This window comes from Anastrepha ludens, chromosome 2 (genome assembly GCF_028408465.1).
Source record: "Anastrepha ludens isolate Willacy chromosome 2, idAnaLude1.1, whole genome shotgun sequence".
NCBI classification, from domain to species: Eukaryota; Metazoa; Arthropoda; class Insecta; order Diptera; family Tephritidae; genus Anastrepha; species Anastrepha ludens.
This window is the reverse complement of record NC_071498.1, coordinates 143,529,614-143,551,369: the sequence shown is the minus strand read 5'-3', so window position 1 is coordinate 143,551,369 and position 21,756 is coordinate 143,529,614. Positions and strand designations below refer to the sequence as shown.

The window sequence follows — 21,756 nt, the reverse complement described above, 5'->3', positions numbered from 1 at the left end:
TTGATATCTTTCCCAACAGAGTGCGTGCTTATGGTCCTGGTATTGAACCAATTGGTCCTGTTGTGGGTGCACCAGCCAACTTCACTGTCGAGACTTTCTCCGCCGGCAAAGGTACAATACAAAGCTTAATACTATTTCCAGCACTTCATAGTCCTAAATAACTTCGAACTTTATTCACCAATTTCCGCAAATCTTATCCCCCGCAGGCGCTGTGGATGTGGAGGTAATTTCACCCACAGGTCAAATCGAAAAGGCGGATGTTCGCTTCAACAACGACAAGAACTTGACCTACTCCATATCGTATATCCCCAAAGCTGAGGGCGATTACAAAGTTGTTGTTAAGTTCTCTGGGCGCGACATACCGAAGAGTCCGTTCCCCGTTAAGGTCGAAGGTCATGCCGGTGACGCCTCGAAGGTTAAAGTGACTGGCCCAGGTATACAACCTGCTGGTATTACCATCACTAAACCCACTTTCTTCGATATACACACCAAGGATGCTGGTCGCGGTGTGCCCGAGGTGATCATCATTGATCCAGCCAACCACAAAACATCTGTGGCCGCTAAAGTGCGTCAATTGGAGAACGACGTGTGGCGTTGTGAATATGTCGCATCGACGCAAGGTCTACATTCGGTGAATGTATTCTATGCCGGCAATCCCATACCCAATAGCCCCTTCCCGGTGAAGGTGGCACCTTTGTCTGACGCGCGTAAGGTGCGCGCTTCAGGTCGCGGCTTGCAGGCGAATGGCGTGCGTGTGGGCGATGATGCCGACTTTAAGATCTACACAGAGGGCGCAGGCGAAGGCATACCCGAAGTGCGCGTTATTGGCCCTGGTGGCACTAATCAATTATTGGCCTTGATGAAAATCGATGGCACTACCTACGAGACTCATTACTACCCCACTAAGGAGGGTCGTTATGTGGTCATGGTCACTTTTGGTGGACAAGAGGTGCCCAAATCGCCGTTCGAGATTAAGGTTGGACCCAAGAAGGAGTCTTCAATTGTTGCTTATGGTCCAGGTTTGACTGGCGGTATTATTGGCTACCCCGCAGCTTTCGTTGTGGAAACGAATGGCGAGACTGGCGCATTAGGCTTCACTGTTGCGGGTCCATCACAAGCCGAGATCGAGTGTCATGACAACGGTGATGGCTCCGCATTGGTCAAATATCATCCCACTGCTGTGGGTGAATATGCAGTGCATATTTTGTGCGATAATGAAGATATACCCAAGTCACCATTCATCGCGCAGATTCTGCCGCGTACGGACTTCCATCCAGAGCTGGTTAAGACCTTTGGCCCTGGACTGGAGAAGAATGGCGTAATAATTGGCAAGCCGCAAACATTTACGGTGGACACCAGCAAGGCAGGCTCAGCACCTTTGGAAGTTGTGGTCGAAGATGTGTACGGTAAGAAGGTACCAGTAGATATCAAGAATAATGCCGATGGCACAAAGACTTGCACATATACGCCAACTACAGGCGTACCACACACTGTGGAAGGTGAGTACATATTTTTAGAGATACTGCGAATTCGTTAATTGATAACACTCAATTTTTGCCATAGTTAATTACGGCAGCGTGGCCACACCCAACGCGCCCTATCGTGTCTATGTGGGCGTGCCAATCGATGCCAACAAAGTGCAGGCATTCGGTCCCTGGCTACAGCCTGGCGTACGCCCCAATGCACCTACTCATTTCAATGTAGATGCACGCGACGCTGGCGACGCAGAGCTCAAGGTGAAGATCGTGCACGAGGAGACTAAAGTGGAAGTGCCATGCCGCATCATCGACAATGACGACAATACCTACACAGTGGAGGTGATTCCACCTACCAAGGGTGCCTACACCACCACCATGACTTATGGCGGACAACCGGTGCCACTCGGCCAGAAGGTGCTGGTAGAACAATCTTTGGATGTATCCAAAATCAAGGTCGATGGGCTCGAACCAAGTAAGTATACAGCGCTTTTGCCTAATTATCTCGCTATCTCATTTCTCACCAATGCATATCTGAGTTAAATTATCTACAACCAAAAAAAAAAGCAATGGTTCAGTCAATTTAAGACATAGTATACAAAATCAATACAAGGTCATCATCTAAGCCCAAAAACTTTCGTTACAAACTCATTCACGTACAAGCTGCACCATTGAATAGCCTCCAGCAATTTCGCATCATTACACGTGGCCTGCCAAAGGCGGATCTCGCAGTTACCATTACCAGTCCATCGGGAAATCGCGTGCGCGCGCACGTCATACCTACAGCTGAAGGCTTCCTGGTGAATTTCACACCCACGCAATTGGGCGAGTATTTGTTGAGCATATGTTTCGGTGGCACACCGATTGCGCCACGGCCATTCCGTTTACAGTGTCTCAGTGGCAGCGACTCGAATAAAGTGCGCGCCTTCGGGCCTGGACTGGAGCGCGGGCTAGTGGCGCAACCGGCGGAATTTATAATCGATACACGTGGCGCTGGTCAAGGTGGTTTGGGCGTGACCGTGGAGGGGCCCTGCGAAGCGGCCATCAACTGTCGGGACAATGGCGACGGCACGTGCAATGTGGCTTACCTGCCCACCGAAGCGGGCGACTACACAGTGAACATCACCTTCAACGAACGTCACATTAACGGTTCACCATTCCAGCCGGTCATAATGCCACTGCCTAACCTGAAAAATACGCGCGTTAGTGGCATAGGCATACAGCCACATGGTAGGATATTGCAATTTACAAGACATCGAACTTGTTTCATTCGATGTATTCCTGATGCTTCGCCGTTACTGTTGTCAGCCAACCCGCAAGCGCATGCGTGACTCAAACAAGTACGATCAGCTAAATGGAAAACGCAATAAACGCCTACAAAATTAACCAAATGCTTTTGTGTGCCACAGCAACTGGCGCTCCAAATCACAACAGTTTTCCTAATCTTAGCGTTTACTATGTTAATTATTTCTTTGCAACTAATAACAAATCTAACAGTGATTATGAGTAATTGTTTTGAACGCATGCCAGCCTCGAGAATTCGTATATACTCTAATTTATGGGTTTTCGAATGCATAGCAAAAGCTTTGCTCAAACTCTTTCAAAATGTGTTCGAAAAAGTATTTGGGTCGTACTGAACCTTAGTCCATTTGCACACGAATCTAAGCAAGTATTTACAATTATTCAAATATAGAATTTTACCGAAACTGCATTGCAAAATGTATCGGCAGAATGATGCTGCAACCGAAAGTTTCAATCACTCTTGCATAGCTTCGTGTGTATACGCCGTTACTTTCACTTTTACACTAATCGCATTTAAATGTTCTCGTGCAACGTATTGTGCGTTTCCCGACTCGTTCGTTGCACTAACAAGTATTTAACACTCCCCTCTCTCACACTTAATAGGCGTCATCATGAATGCTCCCACGGACTTTATGGTGGACATGAGCAAAGTTGGCAGCAACATCGACTCGACTAAGCTCTCGTGTGCCATCTTTGATCCCATGGGCAAGGCGCTGCCAAGTAAAATTGTTTCCGGTCCATCCGACGATATCTTCCGCATCGCCTATACCCCATTCGAGGCTGGACGTCACACCATTGAGCTGCTCTATGACAACATTCCCGTGCCGGGTTCGCCGTTTGTGGTGAATGTGAAGAGCGGCTGCGATCCCGCGCGCTGTAAAGCATACGGTCCTGGCCTGGAGAAGGGTCTGACCAATCAGCAAAACAAATTCACCGTGGAGACACGCGGCGCCGGCAATGGTGGCCTATCGCTGGCCATTGAGGGGCCATCCGAAGCAAAAATGACATGCACGGACAATCGCGATGGCAGCTGTGATGTCGAGTATTTGGCTACTGATCCCGGTGAGTACGACATCACCATACGTTTTGCAGACAAGCACATACCCGGCTCGCCATTCCGTGTGCTGGTCGAAGAGACAGTTGATCCCAGCAAGGTGAAAGTGTACGGACCGGGCATTGAGCATGGTGAAGTGCGCGAGAGTGTGCCGACCTACTTCAATGTGGATGTGGGCGAGGCTGGTCCCGGACGCATAGCAGTGAAATTGACAAACTCCGAAGGTGTGCCGGTGGACAATCTGCGTGTTGAGGACAAGGGCAACGGCATCTATGCGGTGCACTATGTGCCGCCCAAACAGGGCTCAGTGCTGACGTGCCAAGTGAAATTCGCCGACGAAGAAGTGCCATGCAGGTAATTTGTAAAATACAAATTTTTCCTGCTATAGGAATTTAACTAATTAACTAATTTTCTTTATTTATTACGTGCAGTCCATTCATAATGACCGTCTTCCCCAAATCGGAGGCAACTAAAGTGAAGGTTAAGGGTGTTAACGAGAAAAAGAAGACACCCGCATCGCTGCCAGCCGAATTTGAGATCGATACCAAAACGGCTGGTCAAGATGACATCAACATCGCCATTAAGAATCCGAAGGGCAAACAATTGGCACCGCGCATGGAGGAGGTCGGCAGCGGCACATACGTGGTTTCGTTCGTGCCCGATGAGTGTGGCACCTATCACGTGAGCATTAAATATGGCGATAAAGACATAGAGGGCTCGCCATTCAAACTCGAAGCATTCCCAACGGGTGAGGCGAAAAAATGCAAGCTAGTCGAAGAGGCGCCGAAAGTTCAAGCATCGGGCAGCAAAAGCCATCTGACTGTGGATGCGCGCGATGCGGGCGATGGCGCGGTTACATGCAAGATTACCGACCACAAATCCGGACGGTACGTAAGCGGAGGGAGAGTGAAAGCGAATATGCGAATGTGAAAATGTGAAAATGTGTTTCTATTTAATGGATTTTTTTTCGTTAACAGCGAAATCGTCGATATTGATGTGCTCGAGAAGGATGGCTTCTTCGACATTTTCTACGCGCTCAAAGACCCAGGCGATTACGATATTAATGTGAAATTCGGCGGCAAGGACATACCCAATGGTAGCTTCGCCATAAAGGTAGATTGAACACTTTTCATAAAAACTTTTACACGTGAAATTTCACTAAGCAAAACAAAAAACAAAAAGCAAAAAATACAAGCAAGCCAAAGCGTGAAAGCTAGCCGAAGAGGATGCGCCGAGTTTTAAATTAGCAATTAATTTCGATTTAAGCAAAAACAAAGTTAACAAGATTAAAATTTACGAATATTTAATTTTTGTAATGTGTCATTGTCTTGATGTAAGTTTAAAAACAAAAAAAGAACAAAAAATTGTCATTTGTTATGTGTTAAACGTAAGAACCAATTACAGTTACACACAAATACACGCAAACATTTATAGTCAATAAAATCAACAATATTGACTTAGTTTAGCAGTCATGTGTAAAATTGCATAAAAAATTTGCATAAAAATTAATAAAAAACACAACAAAAAAAATAGCAAAAAACATTTTCAAGCCAATTGGAAACTTTGTAAAACTCACGAACATGACATCCAGAAATAAATAAAGCATACAAATTTGGTAGCGCAGAGCACCAGGAGAAGACAAAACAATGTTCTCAATTAGTTTCAATACGCATGCGCATAGGCATAACCAAGGCAAAACGCGCTTTCAAAACAAAAATTTTTTTTTTTTTATTTCAAAATTTTTATTTAACTAAATGTAAAACGCGCTTTCAAAAAAAAAATTTTTTTTTTTTTAATTTCAAAATTTTTATTTAACTAAATGTATATATTTTTTATATTTTTTTTCCGTTTTTGCTTGCCTCATTGCTAATTTTTTTTTTTTGCTGCTTGAAAAGAATTTTCCTCCTTAATTAAGCTATTAATTGCAATTTATAATCATAAATTTTAAGACGTTTGTGTGTGTTTGTATTATTTCTTGTTATTAGCCACGTATTTATTAACATTTTGTTACTGCAATTGGTTCGTGCGTTTGCGCAAACACTTACATACAAATACATGTGTATGTATGTATGTATGAGCAGCGACACGTTTTACTTATTCCACACAGTTAACTTGTCTCTTTTTGAATTTAACACGAATTTATTTAGACTTAGTTGAATAATTGCTAATTTAAACGACTCACGCAAGTGTTAACCAAAATATTTTATTTCTATAAAAACAAAAATGCTTTTCACCGCCTTCATCGTGTGCTCGGCAACGCCATTTTTAGAAAACTTACTTTTTAACGGCACCTAAAATCCAGACGCCTTACGTAGCCAAGTATTTAACTGCACTATATTTAATTAAGCGCGTGAGGCTGTCCAAAAATATGAGCGCTTTTGAATGACTGTCCCGAAAGTTATGCGTTGGGCGCTAAAATTTGATCTGGCAAACCTTGCACTTTAACGCAATAAAAAATAAAAAATAAATTACGCAAATTTAATGATGCACAACATTTTAGCTACGTATTGCCAACTAAATGCAGCTGAGTATTTTAGAAAAATATATATAGATTTTTTTAAATAACTAAAAGTGCCTATGCCGAAGGTTGTTCACAGGTATTGTGCGCTAGCATACACAAACAGTGAACGCCAAAGGAAAGAGTACAACAAGTTTTGATTATTTATTTATTTATTTACTTTTTAGTTTCAATTATTCTTTCTTAAAAACACAGTTCATACTACAACAAAAACCTTACAAAGCAAATTTTCAAACTTGTTACAAAATTTGTAAAAAATCGAAATTTCTGAATTTCATTGAATTTTGGTATAATGAAGTGCAATCAGAGATCTGAATCCATCAGGGAACTGAATGGTGCTTTACTGACCTTCACTTTGAGCCAATTAGCAACATCGCTCCTAGCAGTTAATCTATTTTCGAAGTGGGCAACACAACAGCCAGCAGCAAAACAACAACATCTTGCCCTAGTCTAACGAAGTTTAAGGATCTAATCAAGAAGCTCAACAAAGCCGCAGACGAAAATGGCATACAACCAGAACTACTGATAGTCGACCAGCAAATTACAGGGGAAATTCTGCATCCCCACATCACTGCCGTCTGGGGCCATGAAAAGCTGCCTCCGTCCTGGACGAAAGGTACCATCGTGAAGCTGCCCAAGAAAGTCGATTTGCGTGACTACGGCAAGTGACGAGGAAAAACTCTGTTCAACGCTATCTACAAAATTCTAGCCACGATCATACAATGCAGACTTTAATGTATCGAACGCTTCTTAAGGGATGAACAAGCAGGATTTCGCCCTCACCGAAGTTGTGGTGACCCAGCCAACACTCTTCGCATCATAGGAAATCAATCAGTTGAGTGGCGCTCCCCGTTTTACATGCTGCTCGTCGATTTCAAGAAGGCATTCAACACTATCAAACGAGACTCAATATGGCAAACGTTGAGTAGAAAGAGAGCTCCCGCTAAGATAATCCGCCTAGTCAGAGCCCCTTACGAGATCTCCAAACTGGCAGTGCTCCACAACGGCAACATCAGCGACCCATTCACCATTAATGCAGGCGTCGCCCCCACTCCAGTTGAACCAGTTGACCCTGCACAAAAGAGGCATCGTATGAAGTTTCACCAAACACCGCGAGGACCTGGACTTCGCTTTTGACATCTGCCCCCTCTCTCACAAACTCTCTGACATGCAAGCCAAGGCGGACAGACTGGGCTGGCACGCACTGTCGGACTGCAGGACAACATCGCCAAGACAATAAATAAAGCAAGACATATATTGGTTGACGGGTGTCCGGTGGAATTTGTCTAAAGCTTCTGCTACCTTGGCTGCACTATCACGACAAACGGCGAAGCAGAAGAAGATGTCAACTACAGTCAGTATTGTTCTACGGAAGTGAAACAAGGCTGGTCTCCAACACCATCACACAGACGCTACAATCTTTCGCCAACAAATGCCTCCGCATCATCTGTAGAATATTCTGGCCGAACACTATCAGCAATGACGCGCTGTGGAAATCGACGAATGAGGAGCCCATCTTGTGGCAAATCAAACGCAGAAAGTGGCGATGGAAAGGTCACACATTGAGAAAACCACCAGTTGCATCACGAGAATGGCACTGGACTGGAACCCGCAAGGGAGTAGGGGTCGCGGTCGGCCAAAGATCCCTTGGGATGGGGTCGACATCATATGGGACGGCGCAAAAACAACAGCCTTTTCCCTTGGCAACATGTAAACTTTTAATAGACAGACACACCATTACTGTTGCAATTTCCAACTGGAAACAGTTAAACACCTGCGCTATCAGTAGACAAACGTGGCCCGACTAAGAATTTACTTAAATTAAATTCGAAAGATCTAAGAAACGTAGTAGGTGTCCTATCTGGGTACTGGCCAATAGGAAGACATGCAAGTAGATTAGAGGCACCACCCAGTCACTATTGTGAAAGCTGGCAGGAAGTCGAAAACCTTCTATGCGGGTGCATGACTCTGTGTAAAAGACGGTTGAGATTGCTCGGTTTCGCTTTTCTGGACAACATTGCGGATATTGCGAATCTCAAACTAGCTAGGATAGCCACAGCCACTAGCTAAAGGCCACACAGCGGTTTAGTAGTCCTTGGTACTCAGTAGAGTAAAGATAAAACAGTTTCGGTGGTATCACAAGGGGTCTTTAACTGGCCGAAGGGCGACAATTTCACCTAACCTAACCTATGTTCACAGGCGTTGACGATAGATTGTAACCTCTGTGTGATGGTGCATGCAGAAAGTGGCGATAGATAGGTTGAAGTACCAGACTGGCACGGCCAGATATCAATTAGAGCTGTTGATGTAATGGAGAAGGTTGATGGGGTTTAGGTTGGGGCACAACCCCAGGCTGTCGAAGAAAGGAGCACACCGTGACCTTAATCGCCAGGCTGCAAAGCTCGGACATTTATAGAGAAACTTCTCAACAGTCTCCTACTCTGAAAGGTCCCCAAAGTTTCTTCAATGGGTGTTAAATGGTAACCCTAGCTTTTCCGCGTGTATGCCGATCGTCCAGTGACCGGTAAACACAGCTACGAGTTTGTAAATTGAATGGCGAGGAATCCAAAGGACTTTCTGTGTCCTCCGGAATGTACGGGGCTAAAAAGCACATGAAGAAATGGAGCTTTATCTTTTCTTCCATCTTTTTGTGCAGTCAACCCTTAACAACTGTCAGGGGGATGCCGATGACCGGGTAGAAGGTCTCTGAGGCCAATTCAGTCCTCTTTCTGGTAAGCTCAACAGCAATTTGATTTCCCTCTATGTTCCTATGTCCTGGAATCCAGATCAGAGAAATGTTAACTGCACACCGAAGAGATTCGATCTCCTTCTTACAGGAGTTTACCAATTTCGCTCTGCACCATGGCCTCGTTAGAGCCTTGATAGCGGCTTGTCTATCGGAGAAAATGTTAATATCTCCTTCGCTCCCGCGTTCCCCAAGCATTTTGCATGCCTGCAAGATCGCGAAGACTTCTGCTTGAAAAGCAGCTTAAAGGAGATAGATAAATTGGCTGATTTAGAGAAAACCCCTGCTCCGACTCCCGATTCCACCTTGGAACTGTCAGTGAAGACAGAGGTGCAAGCTTCGGTGCAGATTTCCCCCTCGTTGCAATCCTGCCTATTTGGAAAGATTGCCCTAGCACGACCCTCAAACAGTAGTTTGCAGATAGAGAGATATGTTCGAAGTTCGGAGAAATGCGGTGTTAACTCCCCGAAAATGCTACCTTGTCCCTTGCGAGATTGCCTCCAGAGGTCAACATCCTTTAAGAGAAAAGTAACTCAACCTGAAAACATTAACGCCCTTCACCCTTACCCGTCCACTACTTATAGGAAACGCGTGAGTGCTCACACAGCTTTTTACTTTTCCACAGAATTTTCGAAACTCACTTTTATTTGCGGAAAATGTGTTCAGTGTCGCCGATAATTCGAACAAAGTGCCGGCATAAAATATGCACATAATTATGTATATGTATGTATGTAAATATGTATGTCGCAAAAAAACCAATTTAAACAGAGAATTTTACTTCAATTCTCTCAACCTTAATTGTTGTATAAATACTAATTGGGCAGTGCGCCCAAACGCGCCGTCATTGCAAGCCAAGTCAGCAGTCAACCAGAACTTCACAATAAGAAAAAAAACGAAGAAAAATTACGATAATACGAAAATCTGCAATTTTTGCATTATATTTTAAAAACAGATTAAACAGTCTACTAATTGCTAATTATTCAAAATCATATGAGGTGTGCATTGTGTTTTGTGTTGCCTGATAATAGTACTGGTATACATAGCTACACACATACATACGTACACACTCACATATGGTAGGTATCATATTTGTAATTCAGATTGATTGGCACGAATCAAGTGCGATATGTACGAGTGTGTTACTTCTAATGTGCAAACGTCTCGAAAGTGCTGACGTCAGATGTACCAAAATCTACGCTGGTGAGGAATGCATGAATGATAAAAATAAAAAAAGATAGAAGTGGTGAAGTTAAGTCCATTGTACTGCACTCGGATTCCCTTTTTAATTTTCTTCAAATCCACGCGACCTCCGAAGAAATCTGAGTAGATCTTGTGGTGCCAAGGTGGTCGCTTCATAACACATCAGTGCCAAAGGCCTCAAACCTGGTTCGGGCGATGGCTCGGCAGACGCACAGACAGTGGTCCACCCTCTCATCCTCCTCTCCACATGCTGCACAGAATTGATGGCTGCAGAAAGGAGTGGCAGAACGGGCTCCGGGACAAGAAGTGATCGTAGAGCAGTCTGTTGAGTGGCGCACACCACTGTACATGTGTTTCATCGACTTTGAGCAGGCGTTTGACACTCTCAACTCGCAGGATGCGATCTGGAGAGCTCGCGTCTACAAAGGAGTACCTGAAAAAATTATCAACCTCGTAAAAGATCTGTATACAGATGCCACTTGCAGAGTGAGATTTGAGAGCATTCCGTGAGCGGTGGCATTCAAGTGCAGACAGGAATAAGACAGGAATGCATGCTTGCCCCGCTCCTATTTAAGCATCTGTGGCTAACAGACGAGATATATCATGGGCGGCTCACTTGAAGATCTTGACTACGCCGTCGACATATGTTTGTTTACTGTCGCTTAAATACTCCCATATACAGTCGAAGATCGCAGCGGTAGGCGAATGTGCAGCAAAAGTGAGCTTGAATATTAATATTGCGAAGACAAAGATGTGTTGTGCCTCAACACTGCGGGCGCGCAAACCTTTCACATACACATTCTGCTATCTCGGAAGCGTCATCAACCAAAATGGCGGCTCGCAGCCAAATGTCGAAGTGGCTGTGTTTGGAAATTAAAGATCTTTAAATCTAAAGTAAAGTCTGTTTTGATGTATGGGTGTGAGACATGGGCCACAACAATCGCAGTTTTCCCAAAATTGTATGCGTTTTCTGGTCTGCAACCATCACAAAAATACTGACTTCTTTTTTTTTATTTTTATTATTATTTTTTTTTGAAGAGGAGGTTAAAATCGAAAAAGTCAGAAACATCATCAAAGGTGTCGTCACACCAGCGGTATGTGGGGCATTCCTCCCCACTCGGCTGATTCCCCCCTGGGACTGCTAAAAGCAATTTCGTCAAGGTGGAGCCGTGTTTATGTCTTTTAGGCACACCAGCTACCTGTGTCCAGGTTCCTCTCTTAATTACGTATTAGGGTTATACGCTATCGATAGAATCCATTGGTTTATCACCAATGGCGCATCGATAAATTGCAATATTGTTACTCGATATCGACTTGCCGTCTGTTTGAGTACGTTTTGAAGCTTTACCTCACGCGTTCGTGTTTGTCGTCTGTTGGTGAATACAGTCATCCCCAAAGGAGATCTGTTTCAAAATGGCTTCTTTGGGCGACGCATCTAGGCATCTCTTGGGTATTCTAAATATATAGGTCGCTTCCGCTTTGCGCTCCCATTTTAAGTTTCGCAGAGCACCGACTTCTGGGCACTAACGAAGCAGACGTCCATCCATCTTGAAATCCGACAGCGGAAATGGATTGGTCATACACTGTGAAAATCACATGGAGATATCACTTGGATAGCAGCCCTAGCCTGGAACACGTAACCAGAAAAATGGCCATTCGTTTCTGCAATTCCCTACTCATTTGAATGAAATCTTTTTCCCGCCAGCCATTTCTATTTCCATTAATCTTGCGACCACAACTGCTAAGGCGTGAGCTGATGCGTTGTCGTGTTGTAAACGGAGAATCACCCGACTTCCTCGATTCAAACAAATGCCAAACACAAAGAAATCAACCGATTTGACTGAAATTTGGTGAGATGCTACTAACTAAACCTAGCGTCGATACGCACCAGTAGTAACATCTCTCTGGCCTTGCCAACACTTTTCAACACTCTCTCACTCTCATAATATTTCCGCAGCGAGACCAATTCCCAGCACTTTTTTGACAACATGTAGGCAGCTGTAAAAGGAATATTTACGCTCTTGCGAAAGAATGCAGGGTCATAAAATCACGTTATACTGTAAATAAATTACAGGCTACTTGTCATACCAAATGTTGCATGTTGCATACAAATTTAAATTAAATATACAAACAGTGGCATGTACTAAATTCAGACTAACGAAGCAGCATAATTATTTTATTAAACGAAATCGCAATAAAATGTGGGAGAAATGTGTAAGCAACACAATGTACCCCATTGTAATATTTTTTATGATAATTTTTTTTTGGCGCTTACCGCCTTACATTAGGAATGAGCGTTTGTCTTGAACGAAACTAGGCATGTATATATCATTGGCGCGTACACCCTTTTTGGGTGTTTGGCCGAGCTCCTCCTCCTATTTGTGGTGTGCTTCTTGATGTTGTTCCACAAATGGAGAGACTACAGTTTCAAGCCGACTCCGAACGGCAGATATTTTTATGAAGAGCTTTTTCATGGCAGAAATACACTCGGAGGTTTTCCATTGCCTGCCGAGGGGCGACCGCTATTAGAAAAAATTGTTTTCTTAATTTTGGTGTTTCACGGAGATTCGAACCTACGTTCTCTCTATGAATTCCGAATGATAGTCACGCTCCAACCCATTCGGCTACGGCGGCCGCCTAACTAAGCGTAGCATACCAGAAATAAAATAAAATGTATTATCATAGGCATTTATTTCGGCAGTTAATCATCTTTTGCGTTAGTTTAAGGGTCGTCAATTGTATTAAATCAAGTGCTCAATTTTTTTTTTTTTATAAGAGTCCATATTTTGAAGAATCAATTTGTGTATTTTAAGATGTCGAATATTGGTACTTTCCCATAAATCCAGATTTTTTAGACGAATTTGTTCACTCAGAAGTGCAGGAAATGTTCTTTGTTTACCGTCTAACCTTTTGGCGCGTATTCCCTTTTCGGGCGTTTGACCGAGCCTCTCCTCCTATTAGTGGTTTGCGTCTTAATATTTTCCGCAAATAGAGGGACTTACAGCTTAAGCCGCCTCCGAACCCCAGATGGTGTTTTTATGAGAATCTTTTTTAGGCATAAATACACCCGGATCTCTGCCATTGCCTGCCATTTTCGACGCTTAGGCTATCATTATAGATCCATTTTTCATCGTCAGTGACGATCCGATGCAGAAAACCTTTTCTTTTCTACCGTTCAAGAAGCATCTCACGCGTCAGCAAACGTCGCTCGATATCCCTTTCCTTCAATTAATATAATATAGCACCCAGCTTTCTGGACCATGCCCATCGCGTTCAAACGTTTACCGACAGTTGATCTGTCAATGTCCAACTCTTTAGACATATCATAAAGTGTTCGACATGCGTCGTCATCCAATAATTGCTGGAGTTCAGTATCTTCGAATTTCTTCGGTGCCCCTCAGCGATCTTTATCACTCACGTCGAAATTGCCACTTTGGAAGCGTCGAAACCACTCTTTACAAATTGTATTTGATGGGACTTGTTTTTTTTTTTGGTGGGTGAGGGGGGGTTCAAAATGCATTCGCACTTACAGCGACCGTCGTCTACTGCGTCATGTGGTGTGGCCACTAAAACGATCCCTCCTCTCCTTCTGAGGAGACATCCTTCCCGGAACTGCTTTCTATATTACTTCGGGAGAGCCCAGAACGGCATCCATAAAGGACCAATTCTATTCACCCACGTCTGAGTCCACCATATTTGTAGCCAGCTTTCATGCTATAGGCTCGTCTTCTTGTGTCTCTATCTGTGCGGCTTCACTTTGTTGCACTGTGTCGAGGTCGATCTTTTTTTTCCGTAGTACGTCCATAGTACGCCAATTTACTCCCTCGAGCATATCTTTCCGCGTGCCATCTATTACAACTAAAAAATATGTGTTCAGCGTCATCGCTCAGCGCTTCGTAGTATATGCAATTAGAATCGTTTACCTCGCCCATGCGGTATAGGTATCTCCGGAAGTATCCGTGGCCCGAGGTGAACTGAGTTAAGAAGTAGTTCACTTCCCCGAAGTTCCTTTGGACCCGTTTGTCAATTGATGGAACAAGTTTCGCCATCCATCTGCCACTCGGTTCAGTGTCCCATCGGCTTTGCCAACGCAGCATAGATTGGCATTTCCGTTCTGAGAAGCTAGTTTCTTCTTGGAGTCCCACTCATCCATTCGTTCCCGGACCATGAGGTCTACGGGTATCTGCCCGCTGATCACGAAAATTGCTGCGCCTGAGACAGTTTGGTAGGCTGAGGTAACTCTAAGTGCAACTGTTCGTTGCACAGCTTCTAGTGCTTTGCGCTTCGCTTTGCAGTTTAGCACAATTGCCCATACTTCGCGGCCGTACAGAAAAATTGAGTTTGTGGCCGCCATAATTACCTCTCTTTTGCTCTGTGTTGGCCCACCGATGTATGCCATTAATCTACTTAAAATACCTGTGACCTTTGCTGCTTCGGTAGCCGCATGCCGTATCTGGACCCAGAAAGTAAGCCTGCAGTCAAGTTGAATACCTAAGTATTTTATTACATTTTGGGTCGCTAAGGACTTCGGCCGCCGTAGCCGAATGGGTTGGTGCGTGATTACCATTCGGAATTCACAGAGAGGTCGTTGGTTCGAATCTCGGTGAAAGCAAAAGTAATAAAAACATTTTTCTAATAGCGGTCGCCCCTCGGCAGGAAATGGCAAACCTCCGAGTGTAATTCTGCCATGAAAAAGCTCCTCATAAAAATATATATCTGCCGTTCGGAGTCGGCTTGAAACTGTAGGTCCCTCCATTTGTGGAACAACATCAAGACGCACATCACAAATCGGAGGAGGAGCTCGGCCAAACACCTAACAGAAGTGTACGCGCCAATTATTTATTTTTTTTTATTTTTTAAGGACTTCGTGTCATAAGGACGACTTCGGTTTTATGTTTAGCGAGTTCCAGGCCATAGTCCTCATGCCATAATTGCGTCCTTATCATGACTCGGTTTAGATTCCTTTTAGCGCCCTCTGTATCCCGAGCTGGTATAACCGCTATATCGTCCAGGTATCCTGGTAGATATGTATCTTCTGGCATTTCTATGCTCAATATCTCATCGTAGCTAAGATTCCAGAGATCGGGGCCGAGAATACACCCTTGACCTGCGGCAGACGTTATCGCGTTTGTTTTCTGGACATCTGGTGTGTCGTACAGCAGTTCACGCTCACTCAGGTAGCTCTGGAGAATCCTTAGAAGGTATGCAGGTATTCGAAACCTTTCTCGTAGTACCTTTATAATGTCTATCCATCGTAAGGCGTTTCGTGCATCAAGCGTTGCCAGGACGGTGATGCGGTTCGGGTAATGGCGTCTGCCTTGAGCGCTGCTTACCACCTCCACCTCTATTGCGCCAATGTATGCATTGTAAACATCGAGCATCACATCTGGTCGGCTTTCAGCCACAAGTTTGAGAGCTTCAGCTGGGATGCCATCTGGGCCTGGAGCTTTGTTTTTTTGAGACTTCTTGCCGCGGTTTTCAGCTCTTCCTCGGTGAAGGGTGATGGGCATATACGACACGTTTCAGCAGCACTTTTCTTGAAAAGCATGACTTCCCGCAAGTGCTGTATTTTCTGGACTAGCGTAGGCATTTTTGATGTCAGATAAAAAAGGATATTTACGCTTCAAACGAATATCAACTCCTGCAATGGAGACCTCACATATACACCTTCAAATCACCAGTACAGTATTACTAGAGCGAACACAAAAATAGTATCAACAGCGACACCTCTTTTACGAGGGCGGGCACTTATTCCCATACCCAATAATATTCAGCACACCGTTCACCCACTTCTGTGATACCCAGTCATCAGTTTAGAAATATATTTTGTGGCCTGTTTTCGGATGAACGTTTTGCACTAGCACCCTTAACATAATTTTAAAATTAGACAATTCAGAACTCAGACTGCTTCATGTAGATTTATTAATTGTTTATATTGTATATACATACATACATGTGCATATGTATGTACATATTAGCGTAGTGCGGCAAGCCATTGTAATACGGATTGTAAAATGTAAAATTATTGAGCTAGACGTGTCCCATAATTTATCGTATGAAAATTTATAGCGAAATACTGCAAACAGACTGTTGTGATACTGTAAAGGCTATAAGTTCATTGTATAAATATTTAACATTTCATTTCCCCATACTATTTTTTGTAAAGCTCCGTTGTGCCAAATGGTGATTTTTCGTCGTTTTGCATATTTTTAAAATAAATTAAATAATACTCCTCCCACATCATTTTGTATGGAAAACCAATACAGTGATGGACGAAAATCTGCATGCATATCAAAATCATTTGGCCATCACTAACAAAAATCTACATCCCCCATTTTCGTTGGCTTGAAAGTCCAAAAAGTTTATTGAAAAATTGTGTTGATTCAGTTTTATCTGTGGACCAACGGCTATATCCGGGGTGTATGCAGACTCTTATCAGTGATGGGCAGATGATTTTGAACCATAAAAACCGAACCACAGAACTCGCCAAGCCTTATATAGATGAGGATGACAAATTTTGAGAAACTGTATTATTCATGCATGAAAACTAAGTCAATATTTTTGTTATTGGTAGCTGAGGAAAAGTGTAGCGCAAAACCAAATACAGCTTTAGAAGCACAAAATTTTATTCAAATTGTCAAACAAGACGGTGGAAATGGCATGGCATGAGGTGCAATGACAGCTAGATGGTGTAATGGTTCAGCGTCAGGATAAAAGAATATTGGAAGACAATTCGAAGGATTCTGTAGGTGGTTTGGGCTTGGCCAATGTTGGATTTTGGCAACAGAACAATGATAAGCAACAACCTGTGCGTAGAGTCTGCTTTATTTATCTGCTTTATTATGCACCAAGACAATTATATTCTCTTCCTCAATCACGTGTCCCTGAACCCCATCGAATACTGTTGGGAACTTTTGAAACGCAAAATGGGTATAAAGAGTGTGCCAATAAGAATGAACTTAAAACTGTTTTGGAAGAAGGCTGGAGGGGAAATATCACCAGATAATATACAATAAAAAATTTATTCCGATCGATGTTCAGGAAACTGCAAACAGTGATTGATGTGAAGCACCTACTAAGTATTAATTTTAAGAGAAATAAGATAAATCCAAACGTACATATAAAATGTACGAACACTTTTGTCCCAATGGAATATTCTTATTTTGTATTTTTTTAAATAATGTCTTGAATATTACTACGTTTTTTTATAAAATAATCAAACGAAATTACATTTGAAATGAAACTACGTTTAATATTTGTAAATATTCTACTTAAGGGGACAGATACCTGTAAAATTTCGGAAAAATTTTTTTTTTTTTCATAAAATGTTAATATAGTCCTTTAAGAATATGTCAGACACATATTTAGAACATAAATTTAAGTATTTCTCATATCATATTATAGATCGTCAACCGTGACGACTCTATTCTTTGCGTTCGAGCGCTAGGAAAGGTATAATTACGTTGTATTCAAATTTTAGACGCGTTTTTCTCAAAACTATATTTTTCGAATTGACGATAACTCGAAAAGTTATTGACCGATCTCCCTGAAATTTTGCACACATCCTTTTGATAATATAACTTTCTATGTGTTTCAAGTCGAAAAAATTATTTTTTCGAAGCAAAAATAGTAGGAAAATTCACCCCAAAATTCATTTTTTTTTTTTTGAAACATTTTATTCCGCGAACCTGGAAGAATTCCGCTGCGACCTTCCTGGAAGAATTGCCTTTTACATGATTAAAATACAAAAAAAATTTTAACTATTTTCATGAATAAGTAAACCGTATGCCAATTTTGAAAAAAAATATATTGACTTCTTCATTTTAAATAATTTTAATGCAAATCAGGGAAAATATGGCCGTTTACAGGTATCTGTCCCCTTAATTTTCAAAATATTCAACATACATGGGGTGTTCGAATAGTTATGTCCCTAACTGTATATAGTTCAGTACTCTCTACTGCATTCACACATACGTATATATTTTATAATTATTTGTATATATGTATTTTGGTATCTACTGGATGCCAATGTAATTATAGGTTTGTATTAAATAAAATGAAATAATTTTTCTTGCTTATCAATGAAAACACCAGGATCCACAAAATATGCAGCTCACGAACAATTAAACAATCATTAAATTGCAAAATATAAAATTCTTCACGTTGTGTCGAAATTTCAAAATTGCAATCACAACAACAAACAGCAAAAATGTTGGCGTCGCGCTCAAGATATTAAGCATTTCAAATTAATGTTATATTTTTAAAATTAAATTGTTCTGTCTATACAAAAGCACACACACACACACACAGGTTATAAGAATGCACATATTATTTCACAGTATGCTACACTTGTGCTCGAAATAATAGCAGTGCGTTGAACTACCAAGTTTGAACTACTTTTTTGGTATTTTATTTAATTTTTTATTTTTTAATAAAAGGTTTTCCAATAACATTATTTTGAATAGCGCGCTATTTCGGAAGATATCACTTTTGAAGCTTTCATTTTTTAATATATGACAAGTAGCAACTACGCCATTAATAAAAGTGGAACGATAACCTCTTAAACAACGCATTGAAATTATTAAAATTCACTAAAAAAAATGGTGAAAATTTGACAGAGACGTTTCGTAAAACTCGAACATTTTTGGGTCATCGTGAAGCACCTTGTCGGACCGCAATACAGAAATTGGTGAAAAAATTCGAGCTGTTGGGGCAAGCTATTGATGTGAAGAATAAAACCAGTGCACATCGCTCAAGAACAGCCGAAAATATTGCTGTTGTAGCCGAAAGTGTTGAAGAAAACCCAGGTGTGTCCATTTGTCCATTCCTCGTCGTTCTTTGGAATTAGGCATTCCACAAACGTCATTATACCGTATTTTGCATAAAGATTTGAGTCTTAAGGCTTATACAGTCCAATTAACACAAGAACTCAAGTCGGCCGACCATCAACAACGTCGTGTCTTTGCTGATTGGGTCGTTGAAATGCATGAAAATGATCCGGAATTCCATCGAAAAATCATCTTGAGTGACGAGGCAAACATTGTCGGATCTGGGGCTTAGAAAATCCAAGAGTTATTGTTGAAAAGCCTCTCTATCCTCAACGTGTGTGTCTGTTTGGTGCGGTTTATGGTCCGGCGGAGTCATTGAACCTTACTTTTTCGAAAATGAAGCTGGAGCAACAGTTACGGCGAATGAATTGCGCTATTGAGAGATGATTAACGATTTTTTATGGCCGGAATTGGATGGTATTGATCTGGACAACGTTTATTTTCAAAAAGACGGCGCTACGTGCCACACAAGCAACAAAACCATTGATCTTTTATCCAAATAACACCTCTTATTGGAAAATCCTTTATTTTATTATTATTAGGCTACTTCGCACTGCGACCAAACGAGGTATATTGCGCAAAGCTTGCTGAGGCACCTTATGTTTAAAGGCTTTTTAAAAATTTTACCACTTTCTGGTGCTTTTTGTTCCATAATTTAGTATATACCGCCACTACCGCCCAAGTAGTGTAGCCGTTTTCTGCCTAGTGCAGGACTTTTATAAAGAATGTGTTTTAAATTTTTAGTGTCAATTTCATAGAATCGCCAGATGATGGTCCCACTTTTATGTGATATTTCAGGCTACAGTGGCCTGTAAAGCAATCAGTTAAAAGTCTTACGTCTACTCTGCTCAGTGAAAGTAGCTTATCAGAAATTCCTCTGTTCGGCGTTAGGAATTGTTTCGCTTGTAGTTGACCGATAGAATTTCGCCAGTGTTCAGCGAATTTCTGCTCCTCCCACCTTCAGAGAAGTTCGTTAATGTGGCACTCTATAGAGTCCACATAAAGGCTCAGGATCAACTAGTGGCATGTTGGACTCTTTTTTTAGCTAGATGGTCTGCTATTTCACTTCCCTCATGTCGCTCGTGTCCAAGAACCCAACCTATTATAACATGTTGAGAAGGTTCAGGCAGTCATGCACCATTTTTGAGGTGATTGTAGTTGATACGAGTAGAAGGACCTGACTATCTGAAAGTATGTTAATGTGGATTGCTCTCATTTTTCTACGGAGACACTCCATCACGAATATCTCAATGGCATGTATTTCTGCCTGGAAGATTGTTGGGTAAAGACGCATTAGAAGCGAGTTTTGTGCAGGTCCATAGGTAAAATCCACCAAACAATCGACTCATGAATGCCTAGTTTTTGAGAACGTAGAAATATTGAAGGTTATTCAGCAACACCTTGCGCTACAGCTGTAATATTCTCCACAGAGCGTCCAGTTTTTGGTCTGCCAGTCAATTTTCTATCCTCGGCAGAACCAGTTTCTTGAAATTTTTTCACCAACCTTTGAAGTGTCCACTCATTCGAGGGATTATTTCCTTAAAAAAATTACGAATTTTGCGATGTGTTGTTCTTCAAGATTGACCATTTCCTTTCGACGACTTTCAATAATTTTAGTGCGGTCTATCGTGTAAAATTGTATATCTGTCTACATCACAAAATGTCATAGACGACATAAAAAACAGGTACCGTCTCAGAATTATTCACCACTGATATCTGGGCATCACTTTTGAAAGACCCCTGTAAGAAGGTGCAAGTTTCAAGTTGATTTTTCGCAATTTTTTGTCGCTAAAATATTGAGAATTTTCAGCCTTATTGAAGACTTTCAATTTAATCTTTTTCCTCGTATAGAAGAAAATTCTCAACATCGTGGGCAAAAAAAAATGTCAAAAATCAATGTGAATTTCAGCGACTTCAAACTTACCCTTTATTGTTCTAAAATTGAATGCGCTATAAAATTGTATACCCAGTTGTTTTCTAAAGATTGAAAAGTTTTGATTGAAAAGTTGAAAATTTTGATGGCAGTTTTTCTTAAATTCCTTATTTCGGCATAAACTTTGAGATCATCATGCGGTAAAGGCTTAATTCTCGTTAGGCCGTAGGGTGCTTTCCACTGCAGTTTTTCGTAATAAAAAAATAAAAATAAAAAATTAAATAAATATACACCTCAAAACTTCTTTACATCGACTTAATCGGTTATTGCCTGGGACCACACATATACGTATGTATGTATGTATGCCTGAATGTACATGTGAGCATAAGTACTGAAGATTAATTTTTACGAGCGATCGAGACAAAAATGCGGCATGCACAAACTTAGTGTAAACGCATACGCCAAAGCATGCTCGAGTATATGCAACAGCTGCGGTGGGAGCCACCCACCCGCCAAGCATGCAAGCGACCTACATGCATACGTGTGTGTACATAAATACGCGTAGAATAGACGCGTGTGTGTGTGTGTGAGTTTTTGTGACTTGCAGTTCGAATCGAGAATACCAGCATTGGATGAGGGCAAAGTCATAGGAAATGATTTTTAATAGATTAATTCAAAATACATACATTTTAATACATACATACATATTTACACATTTATGTACTATATACATACATACATACATGCTATACATAAACAT

At 41.8% G+C, this 21,756-nt stretch overlaps 1 protein-coding gene across 5 annotated transcripts in view; it reads left to right on the top strand.

Moving 5' to 3' along the window:
* The window catches only part of LOC128855480 (filamin-A), a 184,323-nt gene that overhangs the window by 102,258 nt on the left and 60,309 nt on the right, over positions 1–21,756 (top strand). For 3 of the 5 annotated variants that reach the window (XM_054090424.1, XM_054090420.1, XM_054090421.1), the window contains 7 exons: positions 20–111; positions 207–1,499; positions 1,564–1,950; positions 2,139–2,705; positions 3,381–4,185; positions 4,263–4,718; positions 4,809–4,944. In XM_054090424.1, coding sequence (XP_053946399.1) covers positions 20–111; positions 207–1,499; positions 1,564–1,950; positions 2,139–2,705; positions 3,381–4,185; positions 4,263–4,718; positions 4,809–4,944 — 3,736 coding nt within the window. The remainder of the gene's footprint in view (positions 1–19; positions 112–206; positions 1,500–1,563; positions 1,951–2,138; positions 2,706–3,380; positions 4,186–4,262; positions 4,719–4,808; positions 4,945–21,756) is intronic. The other 2 variants (XM_054090423.1, XM_054090422.1) reach the window with 1 other exon arrangement.